Source organism: Dermochelys coriacea, chromosome 3 (genome assembly GCF_009764565.3).
Source record: "Dermochelys coriacea isolate rDerCor1 chromosome 3, rDerCor1.pri.v4, whole genome shotgun sequence".
NCBI lineage: Eukaryota > Metazoa > Chordata > Testudines > Dermochelyidae > Dermochelys > Dermochelys coriacea.
Genome location: NC_050070.1, coordinates 2,386,117 through 2,409,462, shown reverse-complemented (window position 1 = coordinate 2,409,462; position 23,346 = coordinate 2,386,117). Strand labels below are relative to the sequence as shown.

At 46.7% G+C, this 23,346-nt stretch overlaps 1 protein-coding gene across 28 annotated transcripts in view; it reads left to right on the top strand.

The window, feature by feature from the left end:
* DTNB (dystrobrevin beta) overlaps nt 1-23,346 on the top strand; it is a 412,789-nt gene that overhangs the window by 15,061 nt on the left and 374,382 nt on the right. For 21 of the 28 annotated variants that reach the window (XR_006279630.1, XR_006279627.1, XR_006279628.1 and 18 more), the window contains one exon: nt 5,733-5,800. The exons of 4 other annotated variants lie outside the window; for them this stretch is intronic. Coding sequence is in view for 12 of the 24 variants with exons in the window: in XM_043509975.1 (XP_043365910.1) it covers nt 5,734-5,800 (67 nt within the window). In the remaining 12 variants the exon portion in view is untranslated. Of the gene's footprint in view, nt 1-654; nt 674-5,732; nt 5,801-13,034; nt 13,105-23,346 lie in introns of those variants that run through there. 3 more of the 28 variants (XR_006279625.1, XR_006279623.1, XR_006279633.1) reach the window with 3 other exon arrangements.

Genomic DNA, 23,346 nt, shown 5'->3' with positions numbered 1-23,346 from the left:
CTCAGGATTTTAAAAGGACACATTTTTCCTTTTGGCAGCCTGCAAAGCCAGGGAGGTTCTTTTCTTTTTTTCTTTTTCTTTTCTTTTTCTTTTCTTTTCTTTTCTTTGCTGCCTGAAGGGGAACAGGCCCGCAAAGGGTTCAGCCTGCAAAGCCAGGGAGTCCAGCAAGCAGTTTATTTTTTTCCCGCTAGCTTCGTGGCAACGAAATAGCTAGGCTAGAGTAGGGCAGCCCTGTGCATGAAGTTGCAGTCGGGCACCGAAACCCTAGAGCAACCAGTCTTCCAAAAGCGGCACGCCACAGAGAAGGCAGACCCAGATCAAGCCCAGATGTCCAGCTCCATGACAGAAATGAAGGGAGGGGATGGGGGACCAGAGATTTCCCTGGAGAGAATGGTCAGCGCTCCCCAACCCGAGATCCAGGTGCCAAGATGAAGGGATGCCCATAACCCAGACCGAGTTCTAACTGCAGAAGACAGGAATTTCTTCCTACAGATAAAGTGCTTGGAAGAGGAAGTGGAGGTGAAGCGCTTGGAGGAAGAGGAGAGGAGAGAGGTGAAGCGCTTGGAGACAGAAATGGAGGCGAAGTGTTTAGAAGCGGAGACAGAGCTGAAGTGCTTAGAGCTGGAAAGGGCGAAGCTGGGTCAGCCAGGTAGCCCTAACAGTCCTCCTCCAGGTACCACTCCCCATTCCAAGAAATTCCTCACATACAAGGTAGGCAATGATACAGAGGCCTTAGAAAATTTTGAAAGGGCCCGCCTTGGGTACAACACCCCTCCAGACCAGTATATGGTGGAGCTGAGGCCACAGCTCAGTGGACCCTTAGCAGAGGTGGTAGCTCAATTGCCTAAAGAACACATGAATGAGTATGAAATTTTTAAACAAAAGGCCAGAAGTAGGATGGGGCTAACACCTGAGCATTCCCGTCAGTGGTTCAGAGCCCTAAAGTGGAAACCAGATGTGGCATTTTCCCAACATGTGTACCACATTGTAAAAATTGGGATGCCTGGAAATCAGGAGCAAATGTTAAGTCACTGAAGATCTGTCTCTCCTAATACAAATGGAGCAGTTCTCAGAGGGTGTTCCTGAGGAAATAGAAAGGTACATCCTAGATGGGAAGCCCAAAATGGTAATGGAGGGAAGGGAGATCTGAGCCAAATGCGTGGAGGTGGCGGAGAAGAAGAAAGCTAGTAGCAGTTGGTGGGGATACCAGAAGGGGCAACCTGAGATGATACCCCACCATCAGATACCCCAAGGCCCCACCTCACAAGGAGGAGCCCTCCACACAGCCAGGGAGACCCCAGATGCCCTCCCATCCCACTGCCCTACTCTCCAACCACCCACCTCGCCCCAGCCCACAGTCAGCTGGGCGATGCTTTAAATGTAATGAGCTGGGGCATGTGAAGTCCAACTGCCCCAAGAGCACCAGCCAACTGCAACCCATCACCCCGGGATCCCACCGAGAGCCTTCAGGTCCAGATGCCTTGCAAATACCCCAGAGTGAAAGGAAACTGTAAGTGTGGGTGGAAGGAAGATTACTGTGTGGAGAGACACTGGAGCACAGGTCTCAGCTATCCACCAATCCCTGGTGCACCCCAAATTCATCAAACCCAGAGGCCCAAGTGACGGTGAACCCTTTAAAGCCAACTCTTTTAACTTGTCTATAGCCAAGCTGCCTGTCCAGTACAAGGGCTGGTCAGGAATATGGACTTTTGCAGTCTGACGATCTCCCAGCAGCATAGGAATGGGATGAAGACTTAGCCAACCATGACAGGTTTCAGAGTAGCCGCTGTGTTAGTTTGTATTCGCAAAAAGAAAAGGAGTACTTGTGGCACCTTAGAGACTAACAAATTTATTAGAGCATAAGCTTTCGTGAGCTACACCGATGAAGTGAGCTGTAGCTCACGAAAGCTTATGCTCTAATAAATTTGTTAGTCTCTAAGGTGCCACAAGTACTCCTTTTCTTTTAGCCAACCATGTGAGGCTAACAAAAAGGGTGGGGATGATCACCCGTAGCCAGGCTAAACAGGCCTCCACACCTAACTCCATTCCTGAGCCTCCTCCAAGAACCAAGTCTGAGTCCCCTGATACCACAGGCCCGGGGACCAAGCCAGAGGTGGTGGAACCAGACCCCAGACCAGAGTCTATGGCAGTGATTGTAGATCCCAGGGTCAGAACCAGCCCAAGGGTCAGAACTGGCAGAGCAGTCAGCACCAGAGCCCATGCTTGCAACTCCATCAAAGTCAGGGGAGCCAGCACCAAAAGGCGCCACAGAGCCTGCACCAGCAGCAGCAGCTCAACCGGAGCCTGAAATACAACCTAGTTCAATAAACTGGAGAGCCCCCACTCTGTTGATGGACTTCTGTCTGCATTTCTTTTTACTGCTGCAGCTCATTCCTTTGTTGATGTTTTTGGCTTTACTTTTAAAGAATGTTAAGTGTATCTAGTCCCCCCATCTCTTGCAAAATTTCCGTTAGCTGCTTCTGTTTGCTAGCTCCTCTGGTCGCTTCAATCTGATGAAATTTAGTAAAGCCAAGTACAAAGTACTACACTTGAGAGAAAAATTAAATGCACAGCCACAAAATGGGAAATAACTGGCTAGGCAGTACTCCTGAAAAAGATCTGGAGATTATAGTGGATCACAAATTGAGTGAGGGTCAATAATGTGATGCAGTTGCGCAAAAAGGATAATATTCTGGCATGTATTAACAGAAGTGTCATATACAAGACAGGAGAGAGAATTTTCCTGCTCTCCTCGGCACAGATTAGGTCTCTGTTGGAGTGTTGTCCAATTCACGCTTTTAGGAAAGATGTGGAGAGAGTTCAGAGAAGAGCAACAAGAAATATGCAGTATGCTGCTGCTGTTTCTGAAAGACTATTGAATTTGTCATCAGAAAACTGAACAATTTATATGCACAGTTTAAGGGTTCTGAGTTAAAAGATTTCTTAAATATGTATGTAAATGTGGAAATAAAATAAATATGGGCAATGTACTGTGTGTGTGTGTGTGGTTTGTATTATCAATGGGTAATTTAAATTGGTTTGGGACCCTTCAAGATGAAGTATCATATAATTCAAGATCCTTTCCAGAAAATAAATATTGACAGGTAGTGGAAGAAGCTGCCAAGAGAAGCTGTAGAAAGTCTGTCACTGAATGTATTTAGTGTCAAGATTATATACTTATTCATTTTTTTTATTATGCCTTATAGGCATAATAAAATCAGTCCTGCCATATTGCATGAGAGTGAACTAGATCTCTAACTTTAGAAATTCCTTTCAATCAGAATGATTCTAATATCATGGAGTAATTTAATCTGCTACTTTCGCTTAATAACAATAAAGCCCTAAAACATCTTCAATACATTTATATTTAAGTAGTTGATGAATATTGTATTAACACTTGCCTGTGTGAACTCTTTGGTTTTATATCAACATCAAGCTGTGTCACTTACATTTCCTCTTCTTTGGGGTTGATTCAAATCTGGAATCAGTCACTAAGGAGAATATAATAGTGTAATCATGGTCAGTAAGAGATGTTAAACGGAATTCATAGATTTTAAATCCAGAAGGGATCATTGTGATCATCTAGTCTGACCAACTGTATAGAACAGGCCATAGAACTTCCCAAAAATAATTCCTAAAGCATATCTTTTAGAAAACATCCAATCTTGATTTCAATCATACACCAAGTTGGAAAAGTTTTTTTTATTTTATTTTTTTAAATTTAAATATCGATGTAAATTGGTGCTTTCTTGCTTGCTTTGGTATTTTGAGAAATCTGAATTAGGAGAAGCAAAATCTCAATATATATATTTTCAATAATATTACTTGATACATTGCATCTTTAGGAGTTTTCCAATTTAGATCACTTTTGCCATTCTGAATAGGCTAATCATTTTAATATGCACCCAAAAGTGTGAAACGCACTTCAAAAACATGAGATGATAACTCTGTTCCAAAGAATACTAGATTAAAAATATGAATTTTCTAGGGCTGTCGATTAATCGCAGTTAACTTGCGCAATTAATTCAAAAAAATTAATCACGATTAATCGCAGTTTTAATTGCACTCTTAAACAATAGAATACCAATTGAAATGTATTAAATATTTTGGATGTATTGCTACATTTTCTCTGTAATTGAAATCAAAGTGTATATTATTTTTTATTATAAATATTTGCACTGTAAAATAATAGAGTATTTTTCAATTCACCTCATACAAGTACCATAGTGCTATCTTCATTGTGAAAGTGCAACTTAAAAATGTAAGCGTTTTTTGTTATATAACTGCACTCAAAAACAAAACAATTTAAAACTTCAGAGCCTACAAGTCCACGCCGTCCTACTTCTTGTTCAGCCAATCGCTAAGACAAACAAGTTTGTTTACATTTACAGGAGATAATGCTGCCCTCTTCTTATTTACAGTGTCACCAGAAAGTGAGAATAGGCATTTGTATGACACTTTTGTAGTCGGCATTGCAAGGTATTTACGTGCCAGATATGCTAAACATTCGTATGCTCCTTTATGCTTCGGCCATCATTCCTGAGGACATACTTCCATGCTGTTGACGCTTGTTAAAAAAATGTGTTAATTAAATTTTGTGACACAGTTCTCCCCCAAGGAATTCAATGTCCCCTGCTCTATTTTTCCTTGCATTCTGCCTTATATTTCATGTTATAGCCGTCTCAGATGATCACATGTTGTTCATTTTAAGAACACTTCACTGCAGATTTGAAAAATCACAATGTGAGATTTCTAAAGATAGCTACAGCACTCGACCCAAGGTTTAAGAATCTGAAGTCTCTTCCAAAAATCTGAGAGGGACGAGGTGTGGAGCATGCTTTTAGAAGCCTTAAAAGAGCAACACTCGGATATGGAAACTACAGAACCCGAACCACCAAAAAAGAAACCTTCTGCTGGTGGCATCTGACTCAGATAATGAAAATGAACATGTGTCAGTCTGCTTTGCTTTGGATTGTTATCGAGCAGAACCCGTCATGAGCATGGATGCACGTCCCCTGGAATCGTGGTTGAAGTATGAAGGGACATATGAATCTTTAGTGCGTTTGGCACGTAAATATCTTGCGACGCTAGCTACAACAGTGCCATGAGCCTGTCCTCACTTTCAGGTGACATTCTAAACAAGAAGAGGGCAGCATTATCTCCTGTAAATGTAAACAAATATGTTTGTCTGAGTGATTGGCTGAACAAGAAGTAGGACTGAGTAGACTTGTAGGCTCTAAAATTTTACATTGTTTTGTTTTTGAGTGCAGTTATGTAACAAAAAAAATCTACATTTGTAAGTTGCACTTTCATGATAGAGAGTGCACTACAATACTTGTATTAGGTAAATTGAAAAATACTGTTTCGTTTTTTACAGTACAAATACTTGTAATCAAAAATAAATATAAATTGAACTCTGTACACTTTGTATTCTGTGTTGTAATTGAAATCAATAGATCTAAAAATGTAGAAAAATCCAAAATATTTAAATAAATGGTATTCTATTGTTTAACAGTGTGATTAATCCTGATTAATTTTTGTAATCGCTTGACAGTAGTATTTTCTTTTTTGCTGATTTTGCTTGTTACTTTCACCTGTTTGACTAGATTTGACAAGAACAGGTCAAAATCAAAATCTTTCACTTGATGAAGAAAATAAACTTTGTTTGCAGTATGTTGGTTTTGTACTAGGAGAATTGGTAGCATAAAAACTTTCTACTTTTTTGTCTGTAGAATGATTGAGGAGAGCGGGAAGAGGAGAAGAACAATGGCAGAGAAGAGACAGCTATTCATGGAAATGAGTAAGTCACAGTGTTGCAGATAAATCATCATTAATTTATTTGAGGTAGGGTGGCTTGTTGCTGGAGGGCATGGGGCTGGCCAACCCTGATTACTGAAGAGGCATGCCTGTGTTGGATAAGGTAATTCCCTATTAAGGGCAGAAGGTGGCTGCAGTGAGGAGGGAAAAGATGTGTAGCAAAAGAACCAGGGCTAGGTATAAACTCTTACGGTTATGGATTTTATTTTGTGGACTGTGAGGATTGCTTGAACCACTTCTATTATTAAACCAGCCCTGTCAATGTAACCATACCTTTTTTTACTCCAAAGAGAGTGGATTTTTGGAACACTATACATTTATAGTTTCAGTACTTGCAACCTTAGTGTTAGCAGTTTCTAAGGGAAACACTCAAGTCAGGAAACTAGCCAGAGTTAAAGTTCTTATGCATCCGTAGTTCTTCCTTCTTTTTACATATATATATATGGTATTCTTTAATTTACACGATCACACACTTTTTTCTTTGAGAGCTTGCTCATGTCCATTTCATATTAGGTGTGTACTCACCACATGCACTGGTGCCGGAAGTTTTTCCCTCAACAGTATCTGTAGGGGACCGGCTCTGGCACCCCTGGAGTGGTGCACACATGCCACGGTATAAGGGGTGTCACTGGTTTTCTCCCTCCTCCCCCCTCTTCAGTTCCTTCTTTCTGCAAGTGACTGTGCTGGAACATCTGCTGCTTCGGCTAGTGTTGTCTCATTCTCTGTTCATACAAACTCTGTAGAACTTGTATTATAGTTGTAGATAGTTATTGCTACAGCTAGTTACCCTTGGTAGTAGTTCTTGAAGTTCTCATAGTCCCGATTGGGACTCAGCTGGGGGACAGGGCATACCCTGGTCCCCAGGCTTTAAGCTCTGCAATCGCTGCAAACAGCCTGTGCCCATCAGTGATCCACGTACCAGCTGCCTAAGGTGCTTAGGCGAGTGGAACATAAGTGTTGTATCTGCAAGTCCTTCAAACTAGGATGAAGAAGAAGCAGCATGATATCCATCTTAAAGCACTCCTAATGGAGTCGCCATTCACTCCGGTAGCAGAGCAGCAGTCCAACTCCGCACCAAGCATCATGGCCTCTGTGCGCAGTGCTCCACCGTCACCATCCATGAGCTGACACCAGTCTCCCTCTATAGCTCCGGTCAGGAAGCCAAAAAAGACCAAGGGGAAGATCTCCTACCCCCTTCAAGGGAAAGGAGAGGGCTGGGGATGAGCCAAGACTCGGGCCGGGCAGCTCAACGCCTCGTTTGGGAAGTCGGGCCCCAGCTCAAGTTGAGTGGTGCAGCCCATCCTATATTTAGCCTACGACTCCAGATGGGGTGGAGGCCCTGGCCAGCTTCAGGTGCCGTTGAAGCCCTTCAATCAGCTTAGGACATCCTGATGCTCCTGGTGCCACCCACACTAGCTCCAGTGGTACCCTGGTCTCCGGGAAAACCCGCATTGGGACCTATGCATATGTCCCCGACTCAGTGGCACCGTTCCCCATCGAGAGGGACGTCCTGCCTTTGCTCGCCCACCCAAAGCTGTCATGCCTCAGAACTAGAGAGGCACCGAGGGGTACCAATCGAGGGACTCAAGGCGTTCCTCTCTGGTGGATTGACGCAGACCCTCTGAGGCACATGTCACCTGGCAAGAATTCTAGGACTGGTCCTGACCATCTCCAACGGCTCGCGACAGATCAGCGGTCTGAGACCGCCGATTGCCGGGCCATCATTGCCCATCTCCAAGAAGGAGATCACCCTACTCGAAAAGATCCAACAATCAGCCTGTAGTAGCTCCCGTTTTATGTCCCAGTACTGGTTGAGTAGCGTGAGGCATGGATTGCTGGGAGTCTGCCACAGATAAGCCGAATGCCATCAGTCTCTGAGACGCCAACCGAGACGCCAACCAAGACACCCGTCTCACTCAGTCAGGTCAGCTTCAGGATGCAGCGACTGGCACTAGTCAGACGAGCTACCGCTCCATCCGATCCTGGTCTCCTGGTACTTATAGCTCTGGCATGGAGTGAGGTTCCCTGACTGTGTGGAAAAACCCCGGTACCTGCGGTGCCCCCTACATCATCAACACCGAAACCTGTCCCATGGCCCCAAGCGCAGTGGCTGGTGCCATGGTACCCGTGGAACCCTTGGGAGTTCATCCAGCCTTCCCAGGCTGCCCAATCGGTGTCGGGAGCCTTGGAGGCCAGCGGCCTTGGTATCGTGTCCCCCTCCAGTGCTCGAGACTTCCAGGGGTATGACTCCACAGGTCCAGCAGGACCCAGGGGAGCAAGCTGCTGGACCATCAATGGACGTGGAGGTTCCTGCGGCACTGGCATCATCCTCATCATCGCCAATAAGGTTATCACGGGGCCCACTCACCCAGTTCCTCAGGATGATGCCAGAGTGCACCAGGAACTTTTGAAGAGGGTCACTTCTAACCTGGGGCTTCAGGCAGAGGAACTGGAAGAGCCCTCAGACTCTCTGTTTGATGTCCTCTGCTCCTCAGCTCCTGCCAGGGTGGCTCTACCCTCTCATGAAGGGGTTTCCAAAATCACTAATGCCCTGGGACAGACCCCCTCTTCCCTGGCCCCATCTCTAAAAGGACCGAATGCAAGTCCTTTTTGCCAACCAAGGGGCATGAGTACTTATGCTCCCACCCAGCCCCTAATTCATAGATACTAAGGTCAGAAGGGACCATTCTGATCATCTAGTCTGACCTCCTGCACAACGCAGGCCACAGAATCTCACCCACCCACTCCTATGAAAAACCTCACCTATGTCTGAGCTTTTGAAGTCCTCAAATCATGGTTTAAAGACTTCAAGGAGCAGAGAATCCTCCATCAAGTGACCCGTGCCCCATGCTACAGAGGAAGGTGAAAAACCTCTAGGGCCTCTTCCAATCTGCCCTGGAGGAAAATTCCTTCCCGACCCCAAATTGGTGATCAGCTAAACCCTGAGCATATGGGCAAGATTCACCAGCGAGATACTACAGAAAATTCTTTCCTGGTTAACTTGGATCCCACCAATCTAATATCCCATCACAGGCCATTAGGCCTATTTACCATGAATATTTAAATATCAATTAATTACCAAAATCACGTTATCCCATCATACCATCTCCTCCATAAACTTATCGAGTTTCATCTTAAAACCAGATAGATCTTTTGCCCCCACTGCTTCCCTTGGAAGGCTATTCCAAAACTTCACTCCTCTGGTGGTTAGAAACCTTCGTCTAATTTCAAATCTAAACTTCCTGGTGGCCAGTTTATACCCATTTGTTCTTGTGTCCACATTGGTACTGAGCTTAAATAATTCCTCTCCCTCTCCTGTATTTATCCCTCTGATATATTTATAGAGAACAATCATATCTCCCCTCAACCTTCTTTTAGTTAGGCTAAACAAGCCAAGCTCCTTAAGTCTCCTTTCATAAGACAAGTTTTCCATTCCTCGGATCATCCTAGTATCCCTTCTCTGTACCTGTTCCAGTTTGAATTCATCCTTTTTAAACACGGCAGTTAACCACAAGGAGAGGCAAGGACAATCTGCCCCCCCCGCCCCCTCCCCAAAAAAAGTCTCACGGAGGCTGGATCTCTTTGGACATAAGGTTTATTCATCTTCTAGCCTTCAGCTGAGAGTGACCAACCACCAAACCTTCCTTGGCTGATATGGCTTCAATATGTGGCAAACCGTGGCCAAATTCGAAGGGTTGCTCCCTGAGGCTTCCAAGGAGTTCTTGGCGATCCTCGATGAGGGCACGACCGTGGCCACGACGGCCCTCCAGGTGGTGTCGGATGCTGCTGATACTGCTGCCCGCACCATGGCTTCCGTTATCTCCATGCAGTGAGCCTCCTGGCTGCTCCTCTCTGGATTGTCCACTGAGGTCCAGCAGTCAACGCAGGATTTTGACGGTTGAGCCTTATTTGCAGAGCAAACAGTTGTGTGGCCTCAAGGACTCTTGCAGCACCCTGAAAAACCTACGTCTCAGCCCCGTTGCGTAAGCAGTTCAAACCGCAGCAGCCTCAGGCTAGGGGAGCCGGCCTTGGCTGGACCAGCCCCACAAACGAGCCAAGGGCTACAAGCGCCACCTGCCTCCAACCTCTGCCCAGTCGGGCTCGACCTGTAACAAGCAAAGGGCCAAATGGTCGTTTTGAGGGTGCACCCGTGGGCGACCTACCAGACTATTCCTCTGATCCATCTTTTCCAGTGTTCTCCAACCGCTTTCCCCTTTTCCTCTCTGCTTGGACAGCTATAACTTCGGACTGCTGGGTCCTCAGCACGGTGGAGGAGGGTTATACCCTCCAGTTCTTTTCTACCCCTGCTTCTCACCCACCTTCCCCGTGCCTCTTTAGGGACTCTTCTCACAAGAGTCTCCTCGTGCAGGAGGTAAAGGGGTTACTACAGCTGGGTGCGGTGGAAGAAGTTCCTCTTGAGTACAGCAACAAGGAGTTTTATTGCTGGTGGTACTTAATTCCAAACGCCAAGAGAGGTCTATGGCCCATCCTAGACCTGCGAGACCTCAACAAGTACCTAAAGAAGCTAAAATTCCGCATGGTCTCCCTGGCTTCTATCATCCCATCCCTGGATCTGGGAGACCATGCCGCCCTCGACTTGAAGGATGCATACTTCCACATAGCGATCTTTCAAGGACACAAATGCTTTCTCCGGTTTACAGTGTGCCCCACCACTACCAGTTTGCTGTCTTCCCGTTCAGCCTGGAGACAGCACCGAGAGTGTTTACAAAGTGCATGTTGGTGGTAGCTGCTTACCTCGGGCAGGGATATCCAGATCTACCTATAGCTCGACGACTGGCTAGTCAAGGGCAGCTCCAGGTCTCAAGTCTAAAGGGATGTTGCGGTGCTTCAAGTCACGTGCTGCTCCCTGGGCCTCCTTGTGAATGACAAAAAGTAGACGTTAGTGCCAGTGTAGAGGATAGAGTTAATCGGAGTGGTCCTCAACTCCACCTGCGCCGGAGCATTCCTGCTGCTGGAAAGGCTCCACACATTGACAGACCTCATCGCGGAAGTCTCCGCATTCCCCCTGACTGCAGCCAGGGTCTGCTGGATCACATGTCAGTGTGCACTTACTTTGTCTACCATGCCAGGCTCCGGATGTGGCCCATGCAGCAGTGGCTGGGGACTGTCTATTCCCTGTTCTGGGACCCCCTGGAAAAGATTACCATTCTCCCGGCGATACTTACCTTGCTGCGATGGTGGACCCACTGCAGGTAAGTCCTGGAGTGGGTCCCGTTGGACAGCCCGCCTCACTCTCTGTAGAGTTGGCATCAGACGCCTCAGACCTCGGCTGGGGGGAGCATCTCGGCGACCTCCAGACACAGGGAATGTGGTCCCCAGAGGAGGCGAAGTTGCACATAAACGTCAAAGAGCTCAGAGCGGTCTGGCTAGCATGCTGAGTCTTCATGCCCCACCTGTTGGGCAAGATGGTGCGAGTCCTGACGGACAATGCAGCTTTGATGTTCTACATCAACAGGCAAGAGGGAACACGCTTGTCGGCTCTCTGTCCAGAGGCACTCCATCTATGGGACTTCTGCATCAGCCATGAAGTCTACCTGGAAGCGTGTCACCTTCCCAGGATCGAGAATATGCTGGCTGACTAGCTCAGCAGGGACTCCTCCTCTCACTACGAGTGGTCACTCCACCTGGAGGTAGCCTGCATGATCTTCCAGAGGTGGGGAACTCCCCAAGTGGACTTGTTCGCCACCAGACAGAACAGGAAGTGCCATAAGTCTTGTTCTCGGCAAGATAGGAGCAGGGGCTCCAACTCCCACACCTTCCTTCTGTCGTGGTCGGTGGGCCTGATGTATGCATTCCCGCCAATTGCGCTCCTCAGCAAGGTACTGACAAAGATCAAGAGAGACAAAGCTCAAGTTATCATGGTCGCTCCGGCGTGGCCTCACCAACAGTAGTTCGACATGCTTATGAGTTGGGCAGCGGCCCCTCCCTGGCCCCTGCCCAACCAACCAGACCTGCTGTCACAGGACCACAGTTGGCTCTTGCACCCTAACCTCACATCTCTCCACCTCTCAGCATGGATGCTGCATGGCTAAACCCAGAGGAATTGACCATTTGGATGCAGTCCAACAGGTCCTCCTAGAGAGTAGGAAGCCCTCAACCAGACTGACTTACCTGGCCAAGTAGACGAGGTTTTCCTGCTGGGCTTCCTAGCGGGGCTGGAACACATGACTTATGAGGAGAGGCTGAGGGAACTGGGATTGTTTGGTCTGCGGAAGAGAAGAATGAGGGGGGATTTGATAGCTGCTTTCAACTACCTGAAAGGAGGTTCCAAAGAGGATTGGTCTAGACTGTTCTCAGGGTAGCAGATGATAGAACGAGGAGTAATGGTCTCAAGTTGCAGTGGGGGAGGTTTAGGTTGGATATTAGGAAAAACTTTTTCACTAGGAGGGTGGTGAAACATGGAATGCGTTACCTACGGAGGTGATGGAATCTCCTTCCTTAGAAGTTTTGAAGGTCAGGCTTGACAAAGCCCTGGCTGGGATGATTTAATTGGGGATTGGTCCTGCTTTGAGCAGGGGGTTGGACTAGATGACCTCCTGAGGTCCCTTCCAACCCTGATATTCTATGATTCTATGTGCCAGCAATGCCCCTCTGCATGTACATTGGCCATACTGGACAATCTCTACGTAAAAGAATAAATGGACACAAATCAGACGTCAAGAATTATAACATTCAAAAACCAGTCGGAGAATACTTCAGTCTCTTTGGTCACTCGATTACAGACCTAAAAGTGGCAATTCTTCAACAAAAAACTTTAAAACCAGACTCCAACAAGAGACTGCTGAATTGGAATTAACTTGCAAACTGGATACAATTAACTTAGGCTTGAATAAAAACTGGGAGTGGATGTGTCATTACACAAAGTAAAACTATTTCCCCATGTTTATTCCCCCTCCTCCCCCCACTGTTCCTCACATGTTCTTGTCAACTGCTGGAAATGGCCCATCTTGATTATCACTACAAAAGGTTTCTCCCCCCGCGCTCTCCTGCTGGTAATAGCTCACCTTACCTGATTGCTCTTGTTACAGTGTGTATGGTAATACCCATTGTTTAATGTTCTCTGTGTATATAACATCTCCCCACTGTATTTTCCACTACATGCATCTGATGAAGTGAGCTGCAGCTCACGAAAGCTTATGCTCAAATAAATGTTAGTCTCTAAGGTGCCACAATTACTCCTTTTCTCTATGTTGTAGTATCCCAACATGAGGGGATTTGATTTGGAGGGAAGCATTATTGAAAGTAGCAAATCATATGGTGTTCCAGGTAAGATAATTGGAATTATAAAAGCTTTGTAAAAAGACTTTTGCAGTGCTGTCAGAATTGGTGGGAAGTTAAACAATTGTTTCAAGTCAAAGTTTGGTATAAGACAAAGTGGCGTGGAATAGCCATCACTTTTCATCCTGTTTTTAAACTGGACATTAATACGTTAGGCAAATTGTATGGCATAACACTGTATGATCTATAGTTGATTCTTAGTGTATATAGATGATATATAACTGACAGATGTGTTTAAATTTATGATGATACTCTTTGCTACCTTGGAAAATTCCTGTAGTCAACTTGGACTTACAATAAATGCCAAGAAGGCAAAATAGTTGCATCTTGGAAAAGGGATAATAGACGAGGTTTTGAAGTATAGCCTTTGTGAAGTTACAGAACAAGTAGAATCTTGTGTATTTAAGAAGCTTGATAAGTTCTGATGGAGATGAGGTTAAAAGGAGATGTGCCTTAGCTGCAAGTGCTACACAAAAATTAATGAAATTATGGACTGATAAAAACATTAAATTTGGTACCAAGGTGAAAATTTATCAAACCAGTGTGTTAACTATTATTCTGTGATCTGGAAGCAGCTGTATTAAGGGAAACAGATATCAGAAGGCTGGAGATAATGGAGATAAGCTCTTCAAAAAAATGAAGAGTATGATGGTGGGGTCACTGCAGAAGACAAACATGATAGGATGCCAAAGAAAACAATGTAAGCACAACCAAGGTCAGTTTGACCTGGAGGCCGACCACTGACTAGATGGTAGGACATCAAATGCAGGGATGTGACCAGGCTGGATTTAATGGAGGAACAAGCCATTGACAGGAATGAATGGCAATGCTGTACTGCACCTCCTGTCTGCAAAGACGTTCTGGGTTGAGAGAAATGTAAAATAGTTTGCCAGTATATCGAAGTCCCTAGGGGATTTCTTGGAGTTATTAACTTTTATGCCTTTTTGGATTATTAAAAATCTCTGCTTGTGAGATAGAAGTTTTTGTTCAGGGAGTGAACTTGGTGGGATGGTGGCCTGTGGTGTGAATGTAATTCTAATGGTTCTTTGAAGATGTCAGTATGGATCTCATCATAGGTGTGCGTGTCCTTCAGGAATGTTCATGGGGGTTGTGCATGTGGCCTTTGCCTTCTTGAGATTCTGTACAAGGGCGTAAAGGGCTGAAGGTTCCCACAGTTCCCTCTTACTGCCTGTGGCAGCAAGGCAGAACCTGCTGAGTCTGACCCACTAGCTCTTAGCTATGGCTAAATCTTCTGACAAATCCTCTAAATATCTTCAGAACTTTTCTGATTACATTGATTGTGCAACCACTTTGACTTTGATCCATCTGGACAGAGTACTAATAGATGACCCCCACCCTGACCCCCACCCCCTTGGACAAGGCTCCTTAAAGTGGTGGACTGAACCTTCAGGCTTTGAGCCCTGTGCATGCTATGGTAGACTAATAGCCTTAAAAATAGATACAATGGGTGCCTCTTATGTCCAGGGGAATAGCACTTACTGAGCAGATGCTCAGTGTGCCTGAAATTCTCCACTATGATGATGCAGTTGCAAGATGTGAGGCTGAAATGCCACCTTCTGGAACAAATCATGAATATCTCATCATCCTTGGATCCTAAGGGCGAGCTCCAAGATCCTGCTAGTGGCCAAGTCTGCTTAATCCAAAACCCCATATAGCAGACAAGCAACACTGAAGACCACCTGAGAGAAGATGGCACCTGGAAAGGACTTGGCATTGAAGATGACCCCAACATCAATCAGCTGGCAATCCAGTCACTCTCCAACTTTGAGTTACACATTTGTGGGTGCCAGCTGTCACCTAGCAGGTCCAACAGGATCCTGTCTGAAAGCTATTCAGAAGTTTGAAAAGATGTCTTTACAGGTTGAGATAGATGGCTTATACATTGCTGCAAAGTCTGTGGCCACTATAGTGACAATGTGCAAAGTGTTGTCTTCAAGCATCAGGTTTCCTGAGAGAGGTACAGGCCATGATTGAGGACTAGCTATTTAGTGAGTGCATATATGGTGCTCTACACTTGCTGAAAGACTCGAAGGGCACCCTTTATCCTCTGGGGATTTACACTTTTCCTTCAAGCTGTACCATCCTCAACCCCAGTCGAAGCCACTAAGACCATCCTACCATCACAGGCAGCCTGAAATACCGAGCCAAGAAAAGACTGAGGTAAAATAGAGGTTCCCATGTTTGGCATGGACGCTGAGGAGCCAGAGGTTCAATCTGTGCTGGCAGGGACTTTTGCATAGCAGGACACTCCTTCTCCCCAGTCCTTGATGGCGTTCAGGGTATGGTGATTTATCTCTGGAAGATTTGCATTCAGTCCTTATCAGAGGACACTGAGCTCTGTCTGAAGCCTCTATTTTTCTGTTTGGAGTGACCCTTCTTTGCGCCAGACTGACACTGCGTGCGTAGTCCCAGCAGGCACTACTGTTAAAGAAATTCCGCCCTTATGTGCACAAGGCTTGTGCAAACCTACAGTGGGATCCACACTGACTGACTTACATCTTGAAGAACCATAGTTACTTCAGGGTAAGTAACCATAATGTATAGTGGACAAGTTCCATCAAAGTGGGAAAGGTTTGCAGTATTTCCTGACAAGTGGTCAGTCTTCATTTAGATTAAATCTCAGGAAAAACTTCCTAACTGTAAGAACAGTCAGAAAATGGAACAGACTGCTTTGGGAGTGTGATGGGGTGACTACCCCACACTCACTCTGCAGGGTTTAATGCAGGCCAGATGGGCCAATTAGCCCACTAGGCAACTGATTATGGAGGCTCAGCTGCACAGGAATAGGCAGGGCATATAAAGATGAGGAACTGAAAGGAGACGACGCTGCTGGGAAAAGGAAGACACTCCCAGGAGAAAGGGAGGAGTGAGTGGAGACTGCAGACCTCAGTCACTCCCTGGGAAGAGGGAGGAGACCTTAGGGAACTGGTAGGCCTAGGAAGAAAAGGGGAACCTGTTGTAGGAAGCGGCCCATGGATAGAGCAGTGACCTCAGAAAGAGAAAGTGCAGACTGCTGATTGAGCGTCCCTGGGCTGGCGCAGATTTCCTTACCAGCCACTGGGTGAGTGGCACTGAGGCAGTGAGCGGGAAGACTGCCTAAGGCTGTTGAGCTAAACCTCCCTTGGAAGGGAGGGAACACAGACAGTGACATGGCCGGAGGGCTCAGCCACAAAGAGGCTGCGAGAGGGGCCACAGGTGGACAGCAGAGACAATGACAGTGTGCAAATGGCAGATGGGGGGTATTAGCCTTGAGGTAATCCCCAGAGCACCAGAAGGAGGTGCAGTCCAGCAGTGAGTGGTGCGCCCTGTGACAGGGAGGTTAGGGAAGCTTTTTCACTGGAAGTTTTCAAAAGGAGGTTGGATAGCCATCTGTCTTGGGTGGTTTAGACTCAATAAATCCTGCATCTTGACAGAGGGTTAGACTCGATGACACTTGCGGTCCCTTCTAACCCTATGATTCATTGTTCTTAGAGTGCTATCCCTGTCGGTACTCCACTTCAGGTGTTGGTATATCCTGGCGCCATCGATTAGAGATTTATGATAGCAGTCTCTGTGCGGGCTGCGTATGCGCCATAAGCATCTCGCGGTGCCATTGGTGCTGTGTCTAGCGTGCGCATAACCCGAGCCCTCCAGTTCCTTCTCAGTTGACCTCGGCTGCAGATGGAGCTCAGGGGCAGTGTTCGTTACTCTCACCAAACCTTTAAAAAACATATCAGTTTAAATAGTTAGTGTTTTAAAAGTTATAGCTAGTGTTAGTGATAGTTTTAAGGAAAAAAGTTTGCTTTCTCAGTTTACCCTCTCCACACCAAGGTCGGTTAACTGTCAGAGATGCCTGGCTGCCCAGGCTTTGTGATGCGGCTCTTGCTACGAAGCAATGTCCGTTTCGGACAGACACTGTTTGTGTGTCTGATGTCTTGGGGAAACACACATCCCACAAAATGCACCTACTGCAGTAATCTGAAAGCGAGACCCAGTGTGACCGAGATCTCCACTTGAAAATGATACTGTGACGAAGTGGGAATGTTCTCTCTGAACACTGTTTGGGTGCCTCAGTTTCCCCTATGCAATTAAGTATCCAGGTGGTGGGATAAGGGTGTGTGATTGTGGCAGAGCCCTAGGGCGCCAGTGTGATGGTGTCTGCACAAAGAATGGCCCACACCCTGTCTCCTGGCAACTGATGGCTTGGGCCCCTCCTCTGCAAAGGTGCCAACTGAAGGTGTTTGAGAACAAAGAGATCAGTGGCCTCCTGGCCCGGGAAAGAGACAAAGGCCAGAGGAGGGGCTGGAGAGTTTCACTTTGGAGCTGGCTGGGGAAATGGAGGGAGGCTCAGATTGGGCTCTGGCCTCCCTGCCCCTCAAGACGGACCTGACTGAGGAGTCCTGTTCTCTGTACCTACAAGCTCTGGTTTAGACCATGTTCCTGTCGTCTAATAAACCTTCTGGTTTACTGGCTGGCTGAGAGTGACGTCTGATTACAGAAATGGGGTGTAGGGGACCCACTGGCTTCCCCAGGAACCCTGCCTGTGCAGACTTGCTGTGGGAAGTGCACCATGTGGACGGGGATGCTGAATGCTCCGAGGTCAGTCCCAGGAAGGTCGAAGTTGTGTAAGCATCTTGCCCTGGGGAGAGGAGGCTTCCCCCAGGGTCCTGACTGGCTTCGTATGGAGTAGTTCCAGAGCATCGCCCGGTGACTCCTTGACAGATACCGATGGAGAAATCCCTGCAACCAGAGCCAGATCAAAGAACCTCCTCACCAGGCACACACCCTGCAGGGGCAAGAGACATGCCTTCCTCTAAAAGACTGAAGAAAAGGGTACAGATATTTCCACAGAGAGCACTAGAGAAATATAGGCGGTCTCCTGCCAGGTCCCTACTCCCGATGCTGACACATGCTCTCAGTGAGCACCTACGATGCTCCGGGACCTCCAGCACCACCGAATCCTGAGCAAGGAGACTGAGTTGAGGCACAGATGACAACATGCCTCCTCCACGGTACCGAATTCACCAGTTAGGGACCCAGTGCCGAGCATCTCCTCAGGAGCCATGCCTCCACCCCCGGCACCAACATAGCAGTTGGTACCGGCTGCACTGACTAAATCAACACTGGCACCAATGAGAGCACCACCATCGGTGCCAATTGCACTGACATCAGAATTGCCACAGAATTCACTGCAACAAAGAGACTTGGTTGTGTCGTCGGCACCGCAGTCCCCGCTACTAGATACCAAGGGCTATCCTGTAAGTTATGGAGGAAATTACCATACTTCTCATGGCGCGATACACTCGTCCGGTGGTGGTGATGATGATGATGTGCAGGAACCATGCACTTTCTCGCTGCACCACTCATCACCAAAAGACAGACCAACCCAGAGCCAGATGGGTACTAAGTACCTCATAACCAGCCGGCCCAACCATGTTACGGACTGTGACGGGTTGGATCACAGAAACCTCCTGGGAGCTGCCACCCAATGTGCCAAGACTACTTCTGCTCCTGCTTTCCTGCCCTGACAGCTTAGGACTCCAGAACCCTGCCTGGTTTGAGCCAGACCTGCTAGCCTGCTGCAAACCCAGACCCAGGTCTGAACCACGTCCCCTAACAGCTGTAGGCTTAACTGAAAGCAGCTTACAGAAGTGTTCCTGTCCTTGACACTCAGATGCCCAACTCCCAATGGGGCCCAAACCCTGAATAAATCTGTTTTACCCTGTATAAAGGTTATACAGGGTAAACTCATAAATTGTTTGCCCTCTATAACGCTGATAGAGATGCACAGCTGTTTGCCTCCCCCAAGTATTAATACATACTCTGGGTTAATTAATAAGTAAAAAGTGATTTTATTAAATACAGAAAGTAGGATTTAAGTGGTTCCAAGTAGTAACAGACAGAACAAAGTGAATTACCAAGTAAAATAAAATAAAACCCGCAAGTCTGTCTAATAAAATTGAATACTGACAAAACCTCACCAGTTCCAGTAAGCTTCCTTTTAGAGACTGATCTCCTTCTAGTCCGGGTCCAGCAATCATAGAATCATAGAATCATAGAATATCAGGGTTGGAAGGGACCCCAGAAGGTCATCTAGTCCAACCCCCTGCTCAAAGCAGGACCAAGTCCCAGTTAAATCATCCCAGCTAGGGCTTTGTCAAGCCTGACCTTAAAAACCTCTAAGGAAGGAGATTCTACCACCTCCCTAGGTAACGCATTCCAGTGTTTCACCACCCTCTTAGTGAAAAAGTTTTTCCTAATATCCAATCTAAACCTCCCCCATTGCAACTTGAGACCATTACTCCTCGTTCTGTCATCTGCTACCATTGAGAACAGTCTAGAGCCATCCTCTTTGAAACCCCCTTTCAGGTAGTTGAAAGCAGCTATCAAATCCCCCCTCATTCTTCTCTTCTGCAGACTAAACAATCCCAGCTCCCTCAGCCTCTCCTCATAAGTCATGTGCTCTAGACCCCTAATCATTTTCGTTGCCCTTCGTTGTACTCTTTCCAATTTATCCACATCCTTCCTGTAGTGTGGGGCCCAAAACTGGACACAGTACTCCAGATGAGGCCTCACCAGTGTCGAATAGAGGGGAACGATCACGTCCCTCGATCTGCTCGCTATGCCCCTACTTATACAATCCCAAAATGCCATTGGCCTTCTTGGCAACAAGGGCACACTGCTGACTCATATCCAGCTTCTCGTCCACTGTCACCCCTAGGTCCTTTTCCGCAGAACTGCTGCCGAGCCATTCGGTCCCTAGTCTGTAGCGGTGCATTGGATTCTTCCATCCTAAGTGCAGGACCCTGCATTTATCCTTATTGAACCTCATTAGATTTCTTTTGGCCCAATCCTCCAATTTGTCTAGGTCCTTCTGTATCCTATCCCTCCCCTCCAGCGTATCTACCACTCCTCCCAGTTTAGTATCATCCGCAATCACTCACACCCCCTGTAGTTTTTGCCCTTTTGTTCCAGTTTCTTTCTTGGGGCTGGAGAGGCGCTCTCTTTAGCCAGCTGAAGACCAAATGGAGGGGTCCCCCACGGGCTTAAATAGACTTTCTCTTGTGGATGAAGACCTCCTCCTCTCTCCTATGCAAAGTCCTGCTCCAAGATGGAGTTCTGGAGTCACCCTGGGCAAGTCACATGTCCATGCATGACTCAGTTTTTTACCAGGTAGCAGCCTTGAACGTCCTTAAGTAGACTTCTTATGTGGATTGGAGCATTCCAAGATCAATTGTACTTTAAGTACTTCTTGATTTGCATATTCCTTTCTCAAGAAGCTCACCAAAAGGTTACTTAAAAATCAAGCCAGTACACAGTCAATATTCATAACTTCGAATACAAAAATGACACATGCATACAAATAGGATTAATAGATTCAGTAGCACATAACCTCTACAGATATGTTACATGGCATATGATAGCATAAAACATATTCTAGTTATGCCATATATACATTCATAAGCATATCTCCATAAAGCCTTATGGGGGGCACCATCACACGGACGACTGTGGATGTATCCACCTCAGCCCTTCTGAATGCAATTGGCACATGGGGAATCCTGGGCAACTTACCGGGGCCTCAATCCAGGCCACCCACAGCTCATAGAGGTGAACTGAGGTCTAAATCTCGTATCTCCCACCCACAGTGGAGGCTCAGGAAGTAGGGGTTGACACAGAAACAGCAACTCGTAACTAAAACAGACCTCCAAGCATCTTTGGACATCATGGACATGGCAGCCAGAACCACGGCCATAGTCATGCACTGGGCAACCTGTGTTACAATCCTCTGGCATACCTAAAGAACTCCAAACCAAGGTCGAGGACTAACCTTTCAAATAAGAGAAACTCTTTTCAAACAAGACAGATGAGGTTCTCCCCTCAATGAAGGAGTCTCGAGCCACCCTTTGCATTTTGGAGATCTACACTCCACCTGTGAAGAGAAGACAATACCAGCCTTATCAGAGGAACAGAGATTCCTCTTCCAATCAACAGCAACAAAAGCGACACTGAGAACCAAAGACATCGCCAGCTATCACAGTGATGGAGAGCACCTCAAGCTCAACTGTCAACTTCTCAATAGGTTCCACCCAAACCACAATTTTGAAGTTTTGGTCGAGGGTCTGGATGACCTTTCTCACCAGGCAGTACTTTCACCTGATCTGTCCCCGTGCTTTGGACATCGCCTTCACCCATTCTGCCGTATCTGGGCATCAATAACAACGGACCAATGGGTGTTCTAGATCGTACAATCAGGATATATCATTCCCTTTACCTCTTGACCACCTGCCCTACCTACCTACCCACCCACCCTCATCCCTCTTCAAGCACCCTTCTCAGAAGCACCTGCTATGACAAGAATTTGATCATCTTCTACAGCTAGGTTCTGTGGAATGAGTACCTTCGCAATACAGGGAGAAGGGGTTTTACTCCCACTACTACTTGACCCAGAAGAAGAATGGAGGATGGAGACCTGTCTTGGATCTCAGGAAACTCAACAAGTTATACACACTCAAAAGTTCTAAATGACCTCCTGAGGGCCCTTACAACCCTGATATTCTATGATTCTATGAAATAGTGACACTGGGCATGATGCTTCCAGCCCTGCAAAAGGGGGGCTGGTTTTCAGCCCTCGACCTCCAAGATGACCTCCAATATTTTCATATTACTATACGCTCCGTTCACAGGAAATTCCTGCATTTCACATTAGGATACAAACACTTCCAGTAAAGAGTACTACCTTTTGGCCTTCCACCACACCCAGAGTTTTCTCCAAAAACCCTAGCGATAGTTGCGGCACATCTATGCAAACAAGGAATAATGATTTTCTCCTACCTGGATGGTTGCCTTCTCAAAGGCCCAACTCAACAGGAAGCACTGGACTCTGTCCAGATGATGATGCATACTATTCAGGGATCTAGGATGACAGATAAACAACAACTGGACTTCATCAGGGTAATCTTGATGCCATAGAAGCCAAGGCATCTGGGCCCCTGAACAGATTCACAACTCTAACAAACCTTATCTCGGAGGTAAGAGTCAGTCCCCCAAATACTGGCTCATATTGTCCTGCAACTGCTAGGACACATGGCAGTCACAACATTTGTGGTACAACATGCAAGAATACATATTCATTGCCTGCAAGGCTGGCTGAGCTCGGTATACATACCCAGCAAGCACAGCCCGCACAAAAGACTTACAGTACCATCCCATATCCCGGACCCGCTAACACTGGTGGATAAGACCAGAAAATGTATGCATGGGTATCCTGTTCCAACAGGAACCCCCATCAATAGTAATCACGACGAATGCCTTGTTGATAGGCTAGGGAACCCATATGCACCTGCGCATGGTTCAAGGCAAATGGTCTCCTGCAGTGACTCAGTTTCTCATCAATCTCCTAGAACTACGCACGGTCCGCAATGCCTGCAGACACTTCCTACCGTACATAAAGAATGAATCCTTTGGCATCATGACCAACAACATTGCCTGCATGTTTTACATTAATAGACAAAGGGGTGCTTGATCTCACTCACTATGCACCGAAGCCATGAAACTCGAACTAATGCATACACCACAACATAAACATTTTGGCCTTCTGGGCTGTCGGAACGCAATGGCCAACACACTAAGCAGGTACTTCTTTCGAGACCACGAATGGGAAATGAATTGGGAGAGATTTGCTCTCCATTTTTTGCCGGTGGGGCACTCCCCTCATCGACTTGTTTGCATCCCCAATGAACAGCAAATGTGCTATGTTCCGCTCGAGAGCAGGGATGGGGCCCCGGTCACTGGGGGACGCCTTTCTCATCACATAAGATTCACAACTCATGTACGCTTTCCCACCGATTCCAGTGATATCACATGTGATACACCAGATACGAATAGACCAAAGGCCAAGGTTATCCTCATAGCCCGACCTGGTCCAGATAAACATGGTACCCTTACCTGATGCACATGGTGATATGCGCTTCTCAAGCTCTCCCTCGTCATCCAGACCTGCTGTCTCAGAACAATGGTCACACTCTTCACCCAAATCCGGAGAAACTCCACCTACAGTTGTGGCTCCTACATGGTTCCATCATGGCAAACTAACGTGTTCGGAACAAGTTAAACACGTATTACTAAATACAGGTCCACGCGTAATATTTACCTTCAAAAATGGAAGATTCTCCTCCTGGTGTCAAGAAAAACACTTGATGGCCTCCACAGAACCACTACAGTTAGTGT